The sequence below is a fragment of the Callorhinus ursinus genome, unplaced genomic scaffold (genome assembly GCF_003265705.2).
Source record: "Callorhinus ursinus isolate GAN/ISIS: 27379988/994484 unplaced genomic scaffold, GSC_fseal_2.0 scaffold49, whole genome shotgun sequence".
NCBI lineage: Eukaryota > Metazoa > Chordata > Mammalia > Carnivora > Otariidae > Callorhinus > Callorhinus ursinus.
The window spans coordinates 6,936,132-6,950,259 of record NW_027397111.1 but is presented as its reverse complement, the minus strand read 5'-3'; the positions used below and the strand labels follow the sequence as shown (position 1 = coordinate 6,950,259).

Here is a 14,128-nt window from a genome sequence, read left to right as displayed (position 1 = left end):
AGGCTAAATAATATTCCAGTGTATGTGTATATCATATGTTCTTCATCCATTCATCCACTGATGGACATTTAGATTTCATCTACATCTTGGCTATTGTGAATATTGCTGCAATGAACATGGGAGTGCTAATATCTCTTGAGATCCTGATTTCAATTATTTTGGATAAATATGTAGAAGTGGGATTGTTGGATTATATGGTAATACAACTCGACAGCAAAAAATTCCCCTAATTACCTGATTTTAAAAAGGGCTAAAGACTTGAGTAGACATTTCTCCAAAGAAAACCTACAAAAGTCCAACTGGTATATGAAAAGATGCTCAACATCACTAATCATCAAGGAAATATAAATCAAAACTACAATGAGATGTCACCTCACACATGTCAGGATGGCTATTCTCAAGAAAACAAAATTCAAGTGCTGGTGAGGATGTGGAGAAATTAAAACCCTTGGGCACTATCGGTGGGAATGCAAATTGGTGCACTGCTATGGACAACAGTATGGAGGTTTTTCAAAAAACTAAAAATAGAACTACCATATGATCCTTCCTCCTGCTTGCTCTATGATACATGTATGTAATGGCTGAAGATCTAGCTATAGGCTCTTAGCAAAGGAAAGGGGACTGTTAATTCCCACAATGATGAGGGCCACACCCAGGGGATGGTAGAGTGGTGGCTGGAAGAAGTCTGAGGATTTGTGAAGTGTCCATAATTCCCAACTCTGAACTATTTAGTGAAAGAAAGAGAGAGAAACTTTTATCTATCTCATTGTTATTTTAGGTCTTGTTACCTTCAGCTGAACCTAATTCCAATGAATACTTTTTTTGGGAATACTAGATTATTGGTAAGCCACAGCTTTGCCTATGTTTATTTAGAAAGGATCTGAGCTTTGCCATAGGTCACTGGGAATTGATCTGGTTCAAGTGGGGATTCTCTGGAATGTGATATAGACATGAAATATGCAGATGGGCCAGTGACTGGGACTTACATTTTGGGGACAGTTGACAGATGATAGATACTGGTGACTTCCAAGTGATTTATTTCTCTTTCTCAAAGACTCAGTCTTTAGAAAAATCATGAGTGATGGGAACTTCTGCCCACCTTGAGCTGTTAGGGGCTTGTCCAGTATTCTCTCCAAGATTTCTCAAGATTCCTGTGAAGAGCTTCTGTGTCATAGTGACCTTTGGATTTTCTTTCCTTGTGATGTGCTAATCCTCTTTTTTTTTTTTTTCCTGGCAACTGCCTTTTTTTCTTTCCTGGGTCCTTTCAAGGTGGAACATAACTCTTCCTTCTTTGTTCCCTCAGAGAACCTCTTAAGCAGCTTTGCCTGAAGGTTTGTGGATAGTTGGATACCTGATAAAGAGCCATTTGCTCTGTTCACACTTGATGCAAAGAAACAGTGGAGCTGTGAAGTAACAGTTTTTTAAAAATTCAATTTTTGATTTTTTTGTTCTTTCAACAATTTTTTATTATAGTAAAACATTGAACATAACATTTGCTATTTTAACATGTACAATTTTACATGTATAATTCAGTGCCATGAATAATGTTCACAATGCTGTGCAACCATCACAATTTTTAAATTTTTGATTTCCCAAATCAAATTCTTTTCTTTGAAAGATTTATTTATTTGAGAGAGAGAGAGTGTGTGTGCGTGCAGTGGGGAGGGGCAGAGGAAAAGGAAGAGAGAGGGAGTGACTCTCAAGCAGACTCCTCACTGGGCATGGAGCCCTACTCGGGCTTGATCTTATGACCCTGAGATCATGACCTGAGCTGAAATCAAAAGTCAGACGCTCAACCAACTGAGCCACCCAGGTGCCCCTCAAATCAAATTCTTATACAGAGTCCTTGTCCCTCACCCAAGGTGTTATTATCCTTAGTGAAATCATAGTTAGGCCCATTCAAATAACAGGAATTCAGGAACTGAAAAAATCCCTATGCTTCCCTCTGATACAATTTCAGCTACTCCCATTCTTCCAGATGTTCCTGGTAGAACCCACTGAGCTGAGGATGGATTGGGTGTTGAGTACTGTCTGGAGTCTGACACTCAACTGGAAAGCAGACACTGAGGGATAGGATAGCTACATACCCTTGCTCCTGGCTCAGCCTTTGACCCTATCACTCACTGAATGGTTGGGCGGGCAGTTCCGAACCAGGGACTGGGAAGAGGAGAGCCTGAGATGGGGGAATGCTAGAAGCTGCAGCTAGAAGGCATCTTGGGAATGAGTATGGCCTAAGGGGAATGTGTGTGTGTGTGTGTGTGTGTGTGTGTGTGTGTGTGCGTGTGTATGCGTGTGCAGGGGGCAATGGGGAAGACTGCATCTCTGGGAGACAGAGGTTACAGCCTCATCTGAGGCCTTACTCTGCCCACCACCCTCTTCCCCCTCCCAAATAATTCTAGAGGGCCACAGTCATGCTAGAACTTGACATCTGAATTTCAAATTACAAGGTAAAAGATAAAGGGAGTTGGGGGCAAATGATTTGGGGAGTTTAGACAATGGGTTAAATGTGCAAGGCTGTCTGAGGCTGTGACTGCTATTGTAGAAGTCCAACAGCAGAGTCTCACCAGAATGGTGTCATGGCTGATGGAGTTTTGGAGAGTATGAAAGACACACAGACATGGGAATGAGCTGGTGGTGAGCTGGAGCAATAGCTTAGGATTATCTTGTACAGAGTCCTGGAGAGAAGGCAGAGACAACAGGCTGTTCTTAGGGTAAGGGGATTGTTAATTGCCAGACTTCAATTTAACACAGAGATCATGAGCCTCGGAACACACAGGAGTGTCCTGGGGAGTGTCAGTACCCTGACTACTGAGAGAGAGAGAGTGTTTTGTGGCCAGATGCTGTGGGCCAAGCCTCAAGCACCCACTCACTGACCCTCCTTCACTGCAGTGCCAAGAGGAGTGACTCTAAGCCCCGGGTCTCCAGCCAGCCCCAGACTCAACACCGGTCCTACCCCCGAGTTCTCCCCTCTCCCTCTGCTTCCTGTCACAACAGCTCCATTTCCAAGGCTGAGTGCATGTGCTCTGGAGCCAGGGCCCAGCTCTCATTCACACTAATTTTCGAAGTACTCAGGTTTGACTCTCTCCTTTTTAGAAACCCATTTCAGAAAGAGGGAACCCGGCTGTTAACTGTAAGGAGACTGTTCTGCCCACTGTCCATCTCTAGCTTGCTCAGGGCTGATTGACATCCAGGGACTTACATTCCTGGGGGAAGGATTTGGACCTCAAATCGGAGTGAGAGGCAAGAGGGGGGAAGGCTGTCTTCCCATTATGCCACAGCACTGGCAGGGGCCACAATCCCCTTCTGTGCCCAGAGCCGGGAGCACTGCCCTGGGCACTCTCCTTCCAGCCACCATGTACTCCTGATGTACCTATTTCTGCCCGTTGTCAGACCATATGCCATGATTTCCGTCCACTCAATGGGTAGAAGGCCCCAGGGCACTTTGGTTTGAAAACTGGATGTATTTGATGAGGCTCTGCTAAAGCACTCAGAAGCAGAGCCCCTTTCTTATTGTCTCCTGGGGGGAGATTTTGGCTTCTGTAACCCAGGACACTCTAAAAGGAGACAGAGAAATTGGGTATTTGGAGGCTATCATGCTCATCTTGGATGTGGGTGTACATTATGTAACAATCACCCAGAGGAGAGCATTAGTGGGGGTGGAGGGTGGAGCACAGATCCCAAACATCTCTGGGTTGCCAAAAATGCTCAAATAACACCCACCCCCAGTGGTATTAGGACTCAGAGCGCTGTTGGGGGTAACCCACAGCTCTGATCGCAGTGCTCTCCAGGGTGTTCAAGTCTGAATGACTGGAGCATGGGGCAGATGGGAAGAGAGGAGGAGAGGATTCAGGATGTCTGCCTCTGGTGGCTGAAGCATGGAGAAGAGACGGTGGTGGTGGTGCTAGGGATGGGAGAGGTGGTTGTACGGGCAGAGACTAGTTAGGTGGTATTCACATGGAACCGAGGCAACAGCAGGGATGGATTAAATCAATGGTCTTCAAAGTGGGTGTGTAGGCTGATCCACTGGTGTGTAAAAGAAAAACTAAAGCCTCTATTTATATTTATGTTTTAGACTCAAAATAAAGAAATTAAGATTCACCTATATTTACTATGTGGATTGACACAGGCGCCCTAACTCATCCCTTGCTTCAGGTGTCTGCGTCATGTATCATAGTTAAGGTGTCCTCAGAGAAGAGGGGGGGTTCTACTCCCCAGGGGAGGGGGTGACTATGGCACCTTCACTGGTTCAGTTGCTTTCAAGTGAATCACGAGGTATTATGAATTATTTGTATCCTAGGTGGTAGAAAGATAGATTATATCATCAAATCATCATTTAACTAAGCTAATTCTCACAAAAGGGACAAGTGGCTTGAGAAGCTTACTGCAAAGAAATCCACAGACTGAAAATAACATGAATAGTGCAAGCAAAATCAAACTCAGAAAAATGGCAGAGCTAACAATTTCCTACTACTCATATGAGATCCATTATGAGGATATCTCTGAGAAGGGAGTAGACCAGAAAGAAGTTCAAAGTTACAAAAGAGACTACTTGGAATATGGATCTACATCCCTGTAGTTAACAACTAACCTAAGGGTATACTGGGCCTTCGGGTATCGGCTAATAATAATATAAATGTGCCATTCATAATCAGCAAGATGTGTGAATTCTACACAACCAGAGCGTGAAGACAAATCTCTACAATTGAGGGGGAATATTCCAAGTCCTGCAGTACTTAGTTGTATACTTTTGTGAGCTATTATTAAATGCAATAAACATGTCTAAAAATCTCTTTTGAGCAAAATCCCTTTTACTTAATAGTAAAAGGCAAAATGTCAGTCAGTGTCATTGGAAAAAACCTCTGTTCTATTTGCCATTGTTAAGGTGATGGCATTAGTACAGAGAGGAGAAGGTGATACAAAAAAAATGCATTCTGTTGAAAGACACACAGAAAACACTGTTGAAGATTTGAAGAAAAGGTTTGGAGGACATGATGTGTGTGCACATTGCTGACATGTTGCCCCTTACCCCTTTGCCATACTTTTCAATGATGGCATTCATAAAGAAATACTTTTTGTAATCTACTAAAGGAAAGACGTTTACAATATGAATGGCTTGTAACATGCTGTGGGTTTTTTTTCTTTTAAAGATTATTTATTCATTTGAGAGAGAGAGAGAGAGAGAGAGAGAGAGCACAAGCAGGGGGAGGGGCAGAGGGAGAGAATCCTCAAGCAGACTCCCCACTCAGCCCAGAGCCAGACGCAGGGCTCGATCCCAGGACCCTGAGATCATGACCTGAGCCAAAATCAAGAGTCGGACGCTAAACTGACTGAGCCACCCAGGTGCCCCAACATGCTATGGTTTTTATGTGTAAAAGGAACCACTGATGGAGTGGCTTCCCTAACTGGAATACAAAACTGGGAACTGGGAACAGGGAGGGACTACACATGAAACCCATCTACTGCATCATTCATTCACAAATTACAATTTCTTTATTGTAATTGAAGTTGGAAGAGCACAAAATACTATAGGATGTCAATAATATGGCTAATTTGAACAAAATCTTAAAATACAGTAGAATCTTTACAATACTTTGTAATGAAATGTGGAATGAGACTATGAAATCCTTCATATTACTCAAAGGTTTACTGATTATCTGAAGGCAAAGAACTTAAACACTGTGGAATTTAAAGAAGAGTTTAACAAAAAGACCAAGGATTCCAAATTTGCTGACCTCTGATGTGCTGGCTTGTGATTGTCACAGATACATGCATACACACACATAAATACAGGGTCTATCCCTTATATAAAGGTGATATTTTCTCAATGAATATAATTGTGTTTTAAAAGAATTATGTTATAGGGAAAGACTTTTGAAAATTGATGTTTGGAACTGTTTCCATTATCATGTGATTTTAATGCCAAAATAGGTGCATCATTGTCACCTATATAGACTGTGCTCCTGGGTGTTGTATGTAAGTGATGAATCACTGAATTCTACTCCTGAAACCAATATTGTACTCTATGTTAACTGGAATTTAAGTAAAGAAAAAAAGTAAAATAGAATATATTCTCTCTCTATATAGAATATATATTCTCTCTCTATATATAGAATATATATTCTCTCTCTATATATAGAATATAGTCACATTAATTAATGGGGCTCCTGGGTAGCACAGTGGGCTAAGCTTCGGACTCTTGGTATCGGCTGGGGGTTGTGATTTCAGGGTTGTGAAACATGCTTGGGTTTCTTTCTCCCTCTCCCTCTGCCCACCCCCTCTAATTAATAAATAAATAAATAGTCTTAAAAAATAGACTGTGCTAGCTATAGACTTCATAATTAAGAAATACACTTTTAAATCCATTTTACAATTTCCCAAATGAAGAGTTTCAAGAGTTTAAGAAATCCCATTGTTATGAATATTCACAAAAATAACTGATGAAAACATCATGAGAACGTGGGTTTCACGGACAAAGAAGAGCTCTCTGGTGGAATTTCACATTTGCAAAATTGGTAGATGGGATTTAAACAAGAATTATGATTTACTAAGTGTAGTCAAAGATAGAATTCTCCCATTTGGGTCTACTTATCTTTGCGAGATATCTTTTTTTTTTTTTGCTGGGCGGGGGGGGCAACAACAGCCATTAGGACTAAGTATTGACATTAACCAAACTTAAAAGCATACTTTGTAGTTTCATAAAATATTAAACTAAGATTTATTAAAACCATTTTTAATCATGTTGCTCTCCCTAAACAGACTTTTGTAAATAACTTTAAAGTGAAAGGTAAAAGGGATATTGTGCCATTCATTAAAAATGAAGTATTATCGGGGCGCCTGGGTGGCTCAGTCGTTAGGCGACTGCCTTCAGCTCAGGTCGTGATCCCAGGGTCCTGGGATCCAGCCGGCATCGGGCTCCCTGCTCCGCGGGAAGCCTGCTTCTCCCTCTCCACTCCCCCTGCTTGTGTTCCCTTTCTCGCTGTGTCTCTCTCTGTCAAATAAATAAAATCTTAAAAAAAAAATGAAGTATTATCTTAACCACATCCTTTGACATCCATTTTAGGTATGCTTTATAATATATAATATATTAATACAATTGCATGTGCATATCATTTATAAATAAGTAAATTGTAAATACCAGGCTGTGAGGTAGAAGGAATAAAACTTGGTGCTTAAAGGAGGCTACTATGTGACAGCAGTTGGCACAGGGAAGACACAGTGGGTGCTCACTGATGACTGGTTCCACTTCCTCCCTTAGTGACAAATTTGATGTGAGAAGTGAAAAGGAGAGAGTCAAGGAGGGCTCCCCAGTATGGCCTGGAGTGGAAGGTGGTGCTATCCTTCCCTAAGACTGGAGACGCAGGAGCAGGTCCTGGCACGTTCCTGGGAGGAAATCAGGAGTTTGAGTTTGGGACTACAAACCTCCAGTGGAGATGGCCCCCAGGAAGCTGGATATACCACCTGCAGCTCTAGAGGACGTCCTGGGTTGGAGGTGAGATTCAAAAGTCGTCAGCAAGCAGGAAGTTGTTGAAACCACAAGACTGGGTAGGCCCGCGAATGACAGAGGAGACAGGCTGCGGTGCGACCTGGCGGATCACCACAATGAAAAGCCTGGCCTTGGAGGCTGAGAAGGTGTAGTCACCAAGGTATGCAGGAAATTAGGAGAGAAAGCGGCGGGCGCCAACTCTGGAAACTTTTGTACTCCAAGCGATCCAGGAAGGAAGGCGTGGTCAGCAGGTTCAAACGCTGGGGAGAAGCGAGTAAGGGGCTACAAGGCACCCGCTGGATTTAGCAACTAGGAGGTCAGTCGGGACTTGGAGGGGCGGGTGTATAAGCTGCAGAGCAGGGGGTTGGAGGAGTGAGTATGTGAGTGTGAGCGCGTGTGTGTTTGTGTGCGTGCGTGTGTGTGCGCGTGCTGGGAGGGGCAGGAAGGTGATCCAAGGGACCAGGCTGACGCCCAGCTGATGCTTGCCGGTCCGTTCAGCTACAGGGAGTAAGTCACCTGCTTGGGGGCCGTGACCCCAGACTCTCACCTTGGGAAACGTCCTGGCGAGGGAGGAAACTCGAGCAAGTCGGAACACCGCGGCAAGCGCTCTCGGGCCCCGCGGGTGGCAGCGGAGGCGAGTTCCGAGGAGCCCGGCTGGAGCCTGACCCCGGGCTGCGGCGGGCGCGCTTCCGGCCGGCCGGGGGACAGGGCGGCCGCCGGGCCCCTGGCGCTCTCAAGTTTCCTGTTGGCAGCGCCGCCCGGGCGCCCCAGGTAGCGGCGGGCAGGCCTGGTTGGCGGGTGGCGGGCAGGCAGACCTGCGCGGCTGCGGCGGCCCGGCCCGCGCCCCCCTGCTGCCCGCTCGTCGCTTCTCGGCTCCGCGCCCAGGTAGGGCACCGACCCGGGCGGCGCGCGGCTGGCGGGCTTCTTCCGTGAGGAGGCGGCTCTCCTCCTCCCGCCCGGCAGGCCGGGGGGCTCGGGGGTGCTGAGGTGCGGGCGCTCCGGCGCCGCGGCGCTGCGCTCGCAGATCGCTCGGTCCCCGCCCCCGCCGCGGGCTACACCGCCGGCTCCCGCTGAGCCGGCCGGGGGGCGCGGCCTGGCCGGGGCCGGGCCCCGGCTGGCTGCGGTGCGGGGCAGCCCCTCCGCGGCGCTTGCCGTGCGCCCTGCCCCGCGCCGCCAACTGCCCTCCAGCCCCGCGGGTCGCCCCCTTCGGACCCACGACAGGGCCCTGGCCTCGGAACCCGATGAGTGCGCGCAATGCTGTGAGGCTGACCTTGGGCCCGCGCCCCGCGGCCCCTGCTGCCCAGGACGGGAGCCGGAGACCCCGGAGGTCGGAACCTCGGCTCTGGGTTTCGCAGGCCGCCCTGGCGGCGGCGCCGACTCTGGACTCAGCCCTGCCCGGGCCCTTGCCTGTGCTCCTGCCGCTGTCTCTGCGGTGGCCTGGGCTGCAGAGACCTTAGGTGAGCCAGCCTCGTCTCAGCTCCCTGGTGGCCTACACTGGATTCGAGAGGTTTAGAGAAATTGAGGGACCCGGGACATGCTGTCACTTAAGCTCCCGGACAAGTTTCTAGGTGTTTGACGACCAGCCGGATACCCACGGCTGGGGTGGGCTTCCACCTAAAGGCAGGGGGATGGACAGGATGACAGGGTGTGGGTTCATTCGAGGCCTTCATCCTTACCTCTTTGGCTCTCTCCCAGCATGGGAGGTGTACTGGCCTCTGGAAGTCTGCATTCTGCCCTTGAACTTCCTGGTAGCTGCTTTGCCAGTGGAGCTCCTAATGGCTCGGCTTGGCTGGCAGAGGCCTCTGGGGGAAGTTTTGAGAGACCCTGGAGTAGGAGAGGCTTGCTAACTACAGTGTCATTTCCCCAAACTGTTAGATCCTTGTATGTGTCTGGAAGCTTAGGTGTGACAAATTAGCAAAGAAGCCAGGTGAAAGCTGGAAGGAAGGAATTTTAGCATGGTCTTGTTGGCTGTCCCCCTTGATGTGGTGACCAACAATTGGTCAGCTTCAGGGAAAAGCTGATGGTGGCTGGAGCCCTCATGGGAGAAACCTCCCCGGGCTGTGAAGCATCTTTGCTGAGTGGTAGTTGAGCTACTGAGCCAGGAAGACAGAGCTCCTATCAGCTCTCACCTCTCCAAGTGTTGGCAGCAGGTTTGGAGTAATAAGCCTGGGCTGGCTACTCCTCTGGGTCAAACTCTGAGGGGCTGGCTTGCTGTGAAGATGATGGAACCAGGCTGCCCTGTTTAAGAATCATGGAGTTTGCAGGGATGGGTTCCTGGGAGACTCTTGGACCTCTTGGCCCCACCCTCAGCACACCCTCAGTCCTTCTGAGATCCTAGATGAGGATCAAAAATTTCTTTGTGAGATGAGGCCTGTTTTTCTTGTCCTGACACTAGGTGAATAGCTTTTTTTTTTTTTTTAAAGATTTTATTTATTTGACAGAGACACAGCAAGAGAGGGAACACGAGCAGGGGGAGTGGGGGAGGGAGAAGCAGGCTTCCGGTGAAGCAGGGAGCCCGATGTGGGGCTCGATCCCAGGACCTGGCATCATGACCTGAGCCGAAGGCAGACACTTAACAACTGAGCCACCCAGGCACCCCGGTGAATAGCTCTTCAAATGGCCTCAAAATCATACCCAGATCTTTTTTTTTTAAATCATACCCAGAATCTTGAAAATATCATGGGCAGATAAAATATAGCCTTGGGATTAAGCAGGGAGATACCTTTTCTCCCCTAAAGCTCATTGGCCTTCCTGGTTCTTCCCCCAAATATATTAATCTCTTAGATCTTCTGAGTGCTGGCTGCATATCAAGGAGAGGAGACCTTGTCTTTGGGCTCTGATATATAAGGGGCCTAGGGCATAGAAAGATGGGCTCATGGCTAGAATACTGGCCATGCAAAGTCAGCAAGAAGTATCAATCATAGAGGAGAAGGCTATTTCTCCTTATCTGGTTTCACATTTAAACATGGTTTCCTTCTCTCTGCTCCCAAATAGGAGCTTGAGAGAGTGCCTGACATATAATAGTGCTCCATAAGTAATATTGCATAAAAGGATTCAGTGGCTAGATGAAAATTCATGTTTGGTTTCCCGGTTGGACTGCCTCTTGTACCTGATATCTTGATGACAATGACGTTGATAAATAATACTTTAAAGCAATAATATGTGCCAGGTACTATTCTAAGCCTATTCTAGCGTACTTACACATGCTACCTAATTTAATTGCCATGACAACCGATGAGGTTGGTACTGTTATTATCCCCATTTTATAGGGAATAAAACCGAGCCAGAGAAGTTGAATAACTTGCTCAAGTTCGTGCAACTAAGTTGTAAAACAGGAATCAAACCTGCATAGTCTGGTTTGAGCCTATCTACTTAACCATATACTCTACTGACTCTTGAGATTGCCACAGATAGATTAATCACTTAACTCGTTTACTCATTCATTATTTTATACATTCATTCATTCAATGAATATTTACCGATACCTACTGTATTCTAGGCAGGGGGATATAAGAGTGAATGAGGTGGGCAAGATCTGTCATGGAGCTGATATTTAGCAGGTGAAGCCCCCTTGTCCAACTCCCATGAGAGTCATGCATGCCTCAGAAAGATAAGAAGGAAAATGAACCCTTGGAGGCAATCCCAAAGCATCCTTTCAGAGGAAGGGAGAGTAGTATCTTTCTTGGTGAGACATAATCTGATTCTAGCCTTTCCTGTCCTGGTGTTTGTAAGGGGTACATAAGTGGTCAAAGTGAATGCAGTCTGGTCTCCTGGGCAGGAGATGCAGGCCCTGGGCCTGGTTATCACAGATTGTCTTAATTTTTGTTCAAAGAGGAAATAAGGTTTTGAGCTTGGGACCAGTGCTCCTTAGTCCAAGGAGACTTCTAGGCCATGAGGAGCAGTGACATGTTAAGCTCAAGATGGACTTGTGAGGTCCTGAGTAAAGTTTGCCCTCCCAAGACAGAGTCACAGTCTCCTCCTAAACTGCCGCTGTTCTGGAGGCTCTTCTATCTCTTTGGCGCTAGCAGGACCCTTGGCCATTGTCCCAATCTATATAATCTTAGCTGAGCTGCGGCCCTTCTCTGTCCGGACCTGATGGAGTGGATCTCACATCCATACCTGGGCCTCAGCAACGCAGCTTTCTCTATGTTGGAAAATGAAGGCTTAGGTGGAAGGCATTTTCCAAAGCCTGTGCCACGGATATTAATAGGTCTTTTTTCCTATGGTGGCAGTGGTGAGAGGGCAAATAAGTGTGTTGGGCTAAACAAAGCCAAACAGCTTTCTTTACTAAGGGACTCTCTGGTGTTTAGAATCTGTAGAAATTGTGCATGAATCCCCATAAGGGATTATGGTATGTAGTATTTTCCAAGCCTTCTGACCTTGTATGTTCTACACACTACACTTTGGAAAGTGCTTGTTTAGACTGAGGCTATCCATGGTCTGGTGACAGGTGCAGAATAGAATTCCCTGAACTGGATCCGGCCGGGTAGATTCTCAGATGCATGGGCTAGGATGCTCCCACTGCAGCCCCTGTTGTACCTCGCCCTCCCCAAAACATGTCAGCAGAAGGAATCACTTGCCCCTCCTCCCTTCTGGCAGAACATTACTAAGGACCTGGACCTTTCCCCCCTATGCTTTAAGATAATTTAATTATTTATTGAATACATATTACCCTCCCTCTAGGTTGCTTGTAGCTTGCTGATCGCGCTGTTTATGAAACAGCTGTGAGGACAGGTGGGTTGTAATCTCTGGGTAGCTCAAGCCCAGCAGTAGCCCGAGGATCATGTGTCAACCCTGTAATCCTGCTCTGCACACACAGGAATCATTATGTGGGCTCAGGAAGGCACAATCTCACGATTGGACATGAGGAGGTGACTCAGGCCCAAGTCGGGGCTAGCGCTAGCCTCCTGGTAAACAACTGACCCATCATCCTTTCTGGGCTCTTGTCCCCAGGATTTCAACAGCATCACAGAAATAGCCATTTTGCTCACTGTTATTTCCCAGACCCATACCATTTGTCTAAGTCATTGTATCGGTCCTGAGCCTTGCTTTCAGAGGACTGCTTCTGTAGCTCACTTGAGGCAGCGTCACCGTCCCCAGAGAGGGCAGCAGCTGTGGTGGCAGGGGGGTCAAGCGCAACCAGTGCTCAGGAGGCTCCTCAGAGCTGGAGACCCACGTGGGAGTCAGAGCGGCAGTAAGAGGAAGAGGACGGGGTGGGTAGGCTCAGGTGGGTCAGAAGGGACAGTCTTCTTTTCTGGGTTGTGTGTGCGCGTGTACGGGTGTGCGGGTGTGTGTGTGCGCATGTGCGTGCGCATGTGCGAGGGGGTGTGCGTGCGCGCGTGCGGGGGTGTGTGCATGTGCGCGTGCGCGCGCGTGCGTGAGCGCGCGGGTGTGTGTGTGTGCGCGCGTGTGCGGGTGTGTGTGTGCGCGCACCCGTGCACTGATGCATTCATGCTCTGGTAGAGCCTGTCAGGCTGCCCAGCACTTGTGATGTCAGCTTCCTTCAGGGAAGAAAGGAGGGAGAGGGACGAGACATGCCAGCTGTTTATCCTAAGCCTGCTCCTCTACCGAGGAGTCTCCTCTCCCTGAGTCTCCGTCCTTGGCTCTTTTAGAGGAGGAGGGGAAGGAGGAACTCTATTGGCAACTGGGCTCAGCGCCTCCCCTGTCAGTCCTGGGGTGCCTTCAGGGAGGTTGCTTTGGGGGGCCTTCTGAGGGAAGGCAAGGCAGGTTGTGCCGTAGACAATCCCCTTGGTGAAGTGAACCCGGTTGCCAGGCCAGGCCTGAGGTGGGGTTCAAAAGGAAGCAGCCAAGGTGATGGTATGGCCCGTTCCTGTTTGGCTGTCAGGGGTCTGGTCATTAGAGGGAAGCTGTGGCTTATCTTCTGTGCGCGATCAGGAAGGCTGAATAGTACTGTCGTGTGGGGGCCAGCAGCGGCTTTAGTTTCTTGCTTTGGAGAGGACTATGAACAGGGCCAGGACACTGCATTCAGCACACGGCAGCTGCGGATAGTTGGCATTACCTGGGCCCTTTAGGACCTTTGGAAATTTTCCACTTACATTTCATATTCATGGAAGAATTTCGAGCCCAGACGTTTCCTGCTCTTGCTCAAGGCTGCTCACAGATATGCAAAGCAGAGACCTCCCACCCCAGCTGCGGCAGGCAGGACCCAGCTAGCTGCACTCACACTGACTCAGCTCAGCCTCCTGGGCATACACGGCCCATGGCCTGAGTGCGTTGCCTGTGTGGCATCCTCAGGATCAGCCATGGAGACTCCAGCACCAGGCTCAGGTCTGTGTCATGGGTTCTGACAGTGGGAGTGTGGCAAGAGCAAGAAACAGCTTCATTTGCGTCGGGAGGGGATTTAAGTAGTCCTGTGCTTCCTTTCCGGAGGGGTTATGGTGCCTTGAAAAGCTACTGTTTGTTGGAACTGGTGGCATTTTATAGCTTTCTAACTTTGAGACACTTCTTCAAGCCCATCAGAGGATATCGTTTGTAGTAATGAGATAAGCTATACCTTAGCCAACTGAATTTACAGTTAAGCCTCCCAAGCCGGCTGGCTTCAGCTGACAAACGGTTGACAAACGGTTGAAAGCCAGGCTTGAAGAAGCAGCTGGAGCTGAGGCTTGGCATTGACAGAGCTGACTT

The 14,128-nt window shown here is 48.0% G+C and overlaps 1 protein-coding gene across 8 annotated transcripts in view; it reads left to right on the top strand.

Annotated features, from left to right (window-relative positions):
* The first annotated feature begins 7,030 nt into the window (after positions 1 to 7,030).
* The window catches only part of AMPD3 (adenosine monophosphate deaminase 3), a 52,223-nt gene continuing 45,125 nt past the window's right edge, over positions 7,031 to 14,128 (top strand). Inside the window, exon 1 of one of the 8 annotated variants that reach the window (XM_025894389.2) lies at positions 7,031 to 7,799. Coding sequence is in view for 1 of the 8 variants with exons in the window: in XM_025894387.2 (XP_025750172.1) it covers positions 13,747 to 13,771 (25 nt within the window). In the remaining 7 variants the exon portion in view is untranslated. Of the gene's footprint in view, positions 7,800 to 7,905; positions 7,991 to 8,015; positions 8,369 to 8,697; positions 8,941 to 12,614; positions 12,711 to 13,622; positions 13,772 to 14,128 lie in introns of those variants that run through there. The other 7 variants (XM_025894391.2, XM_025894390.2, XM_073882920.1 and 4 more) reach the window with 7 other exon arrangements.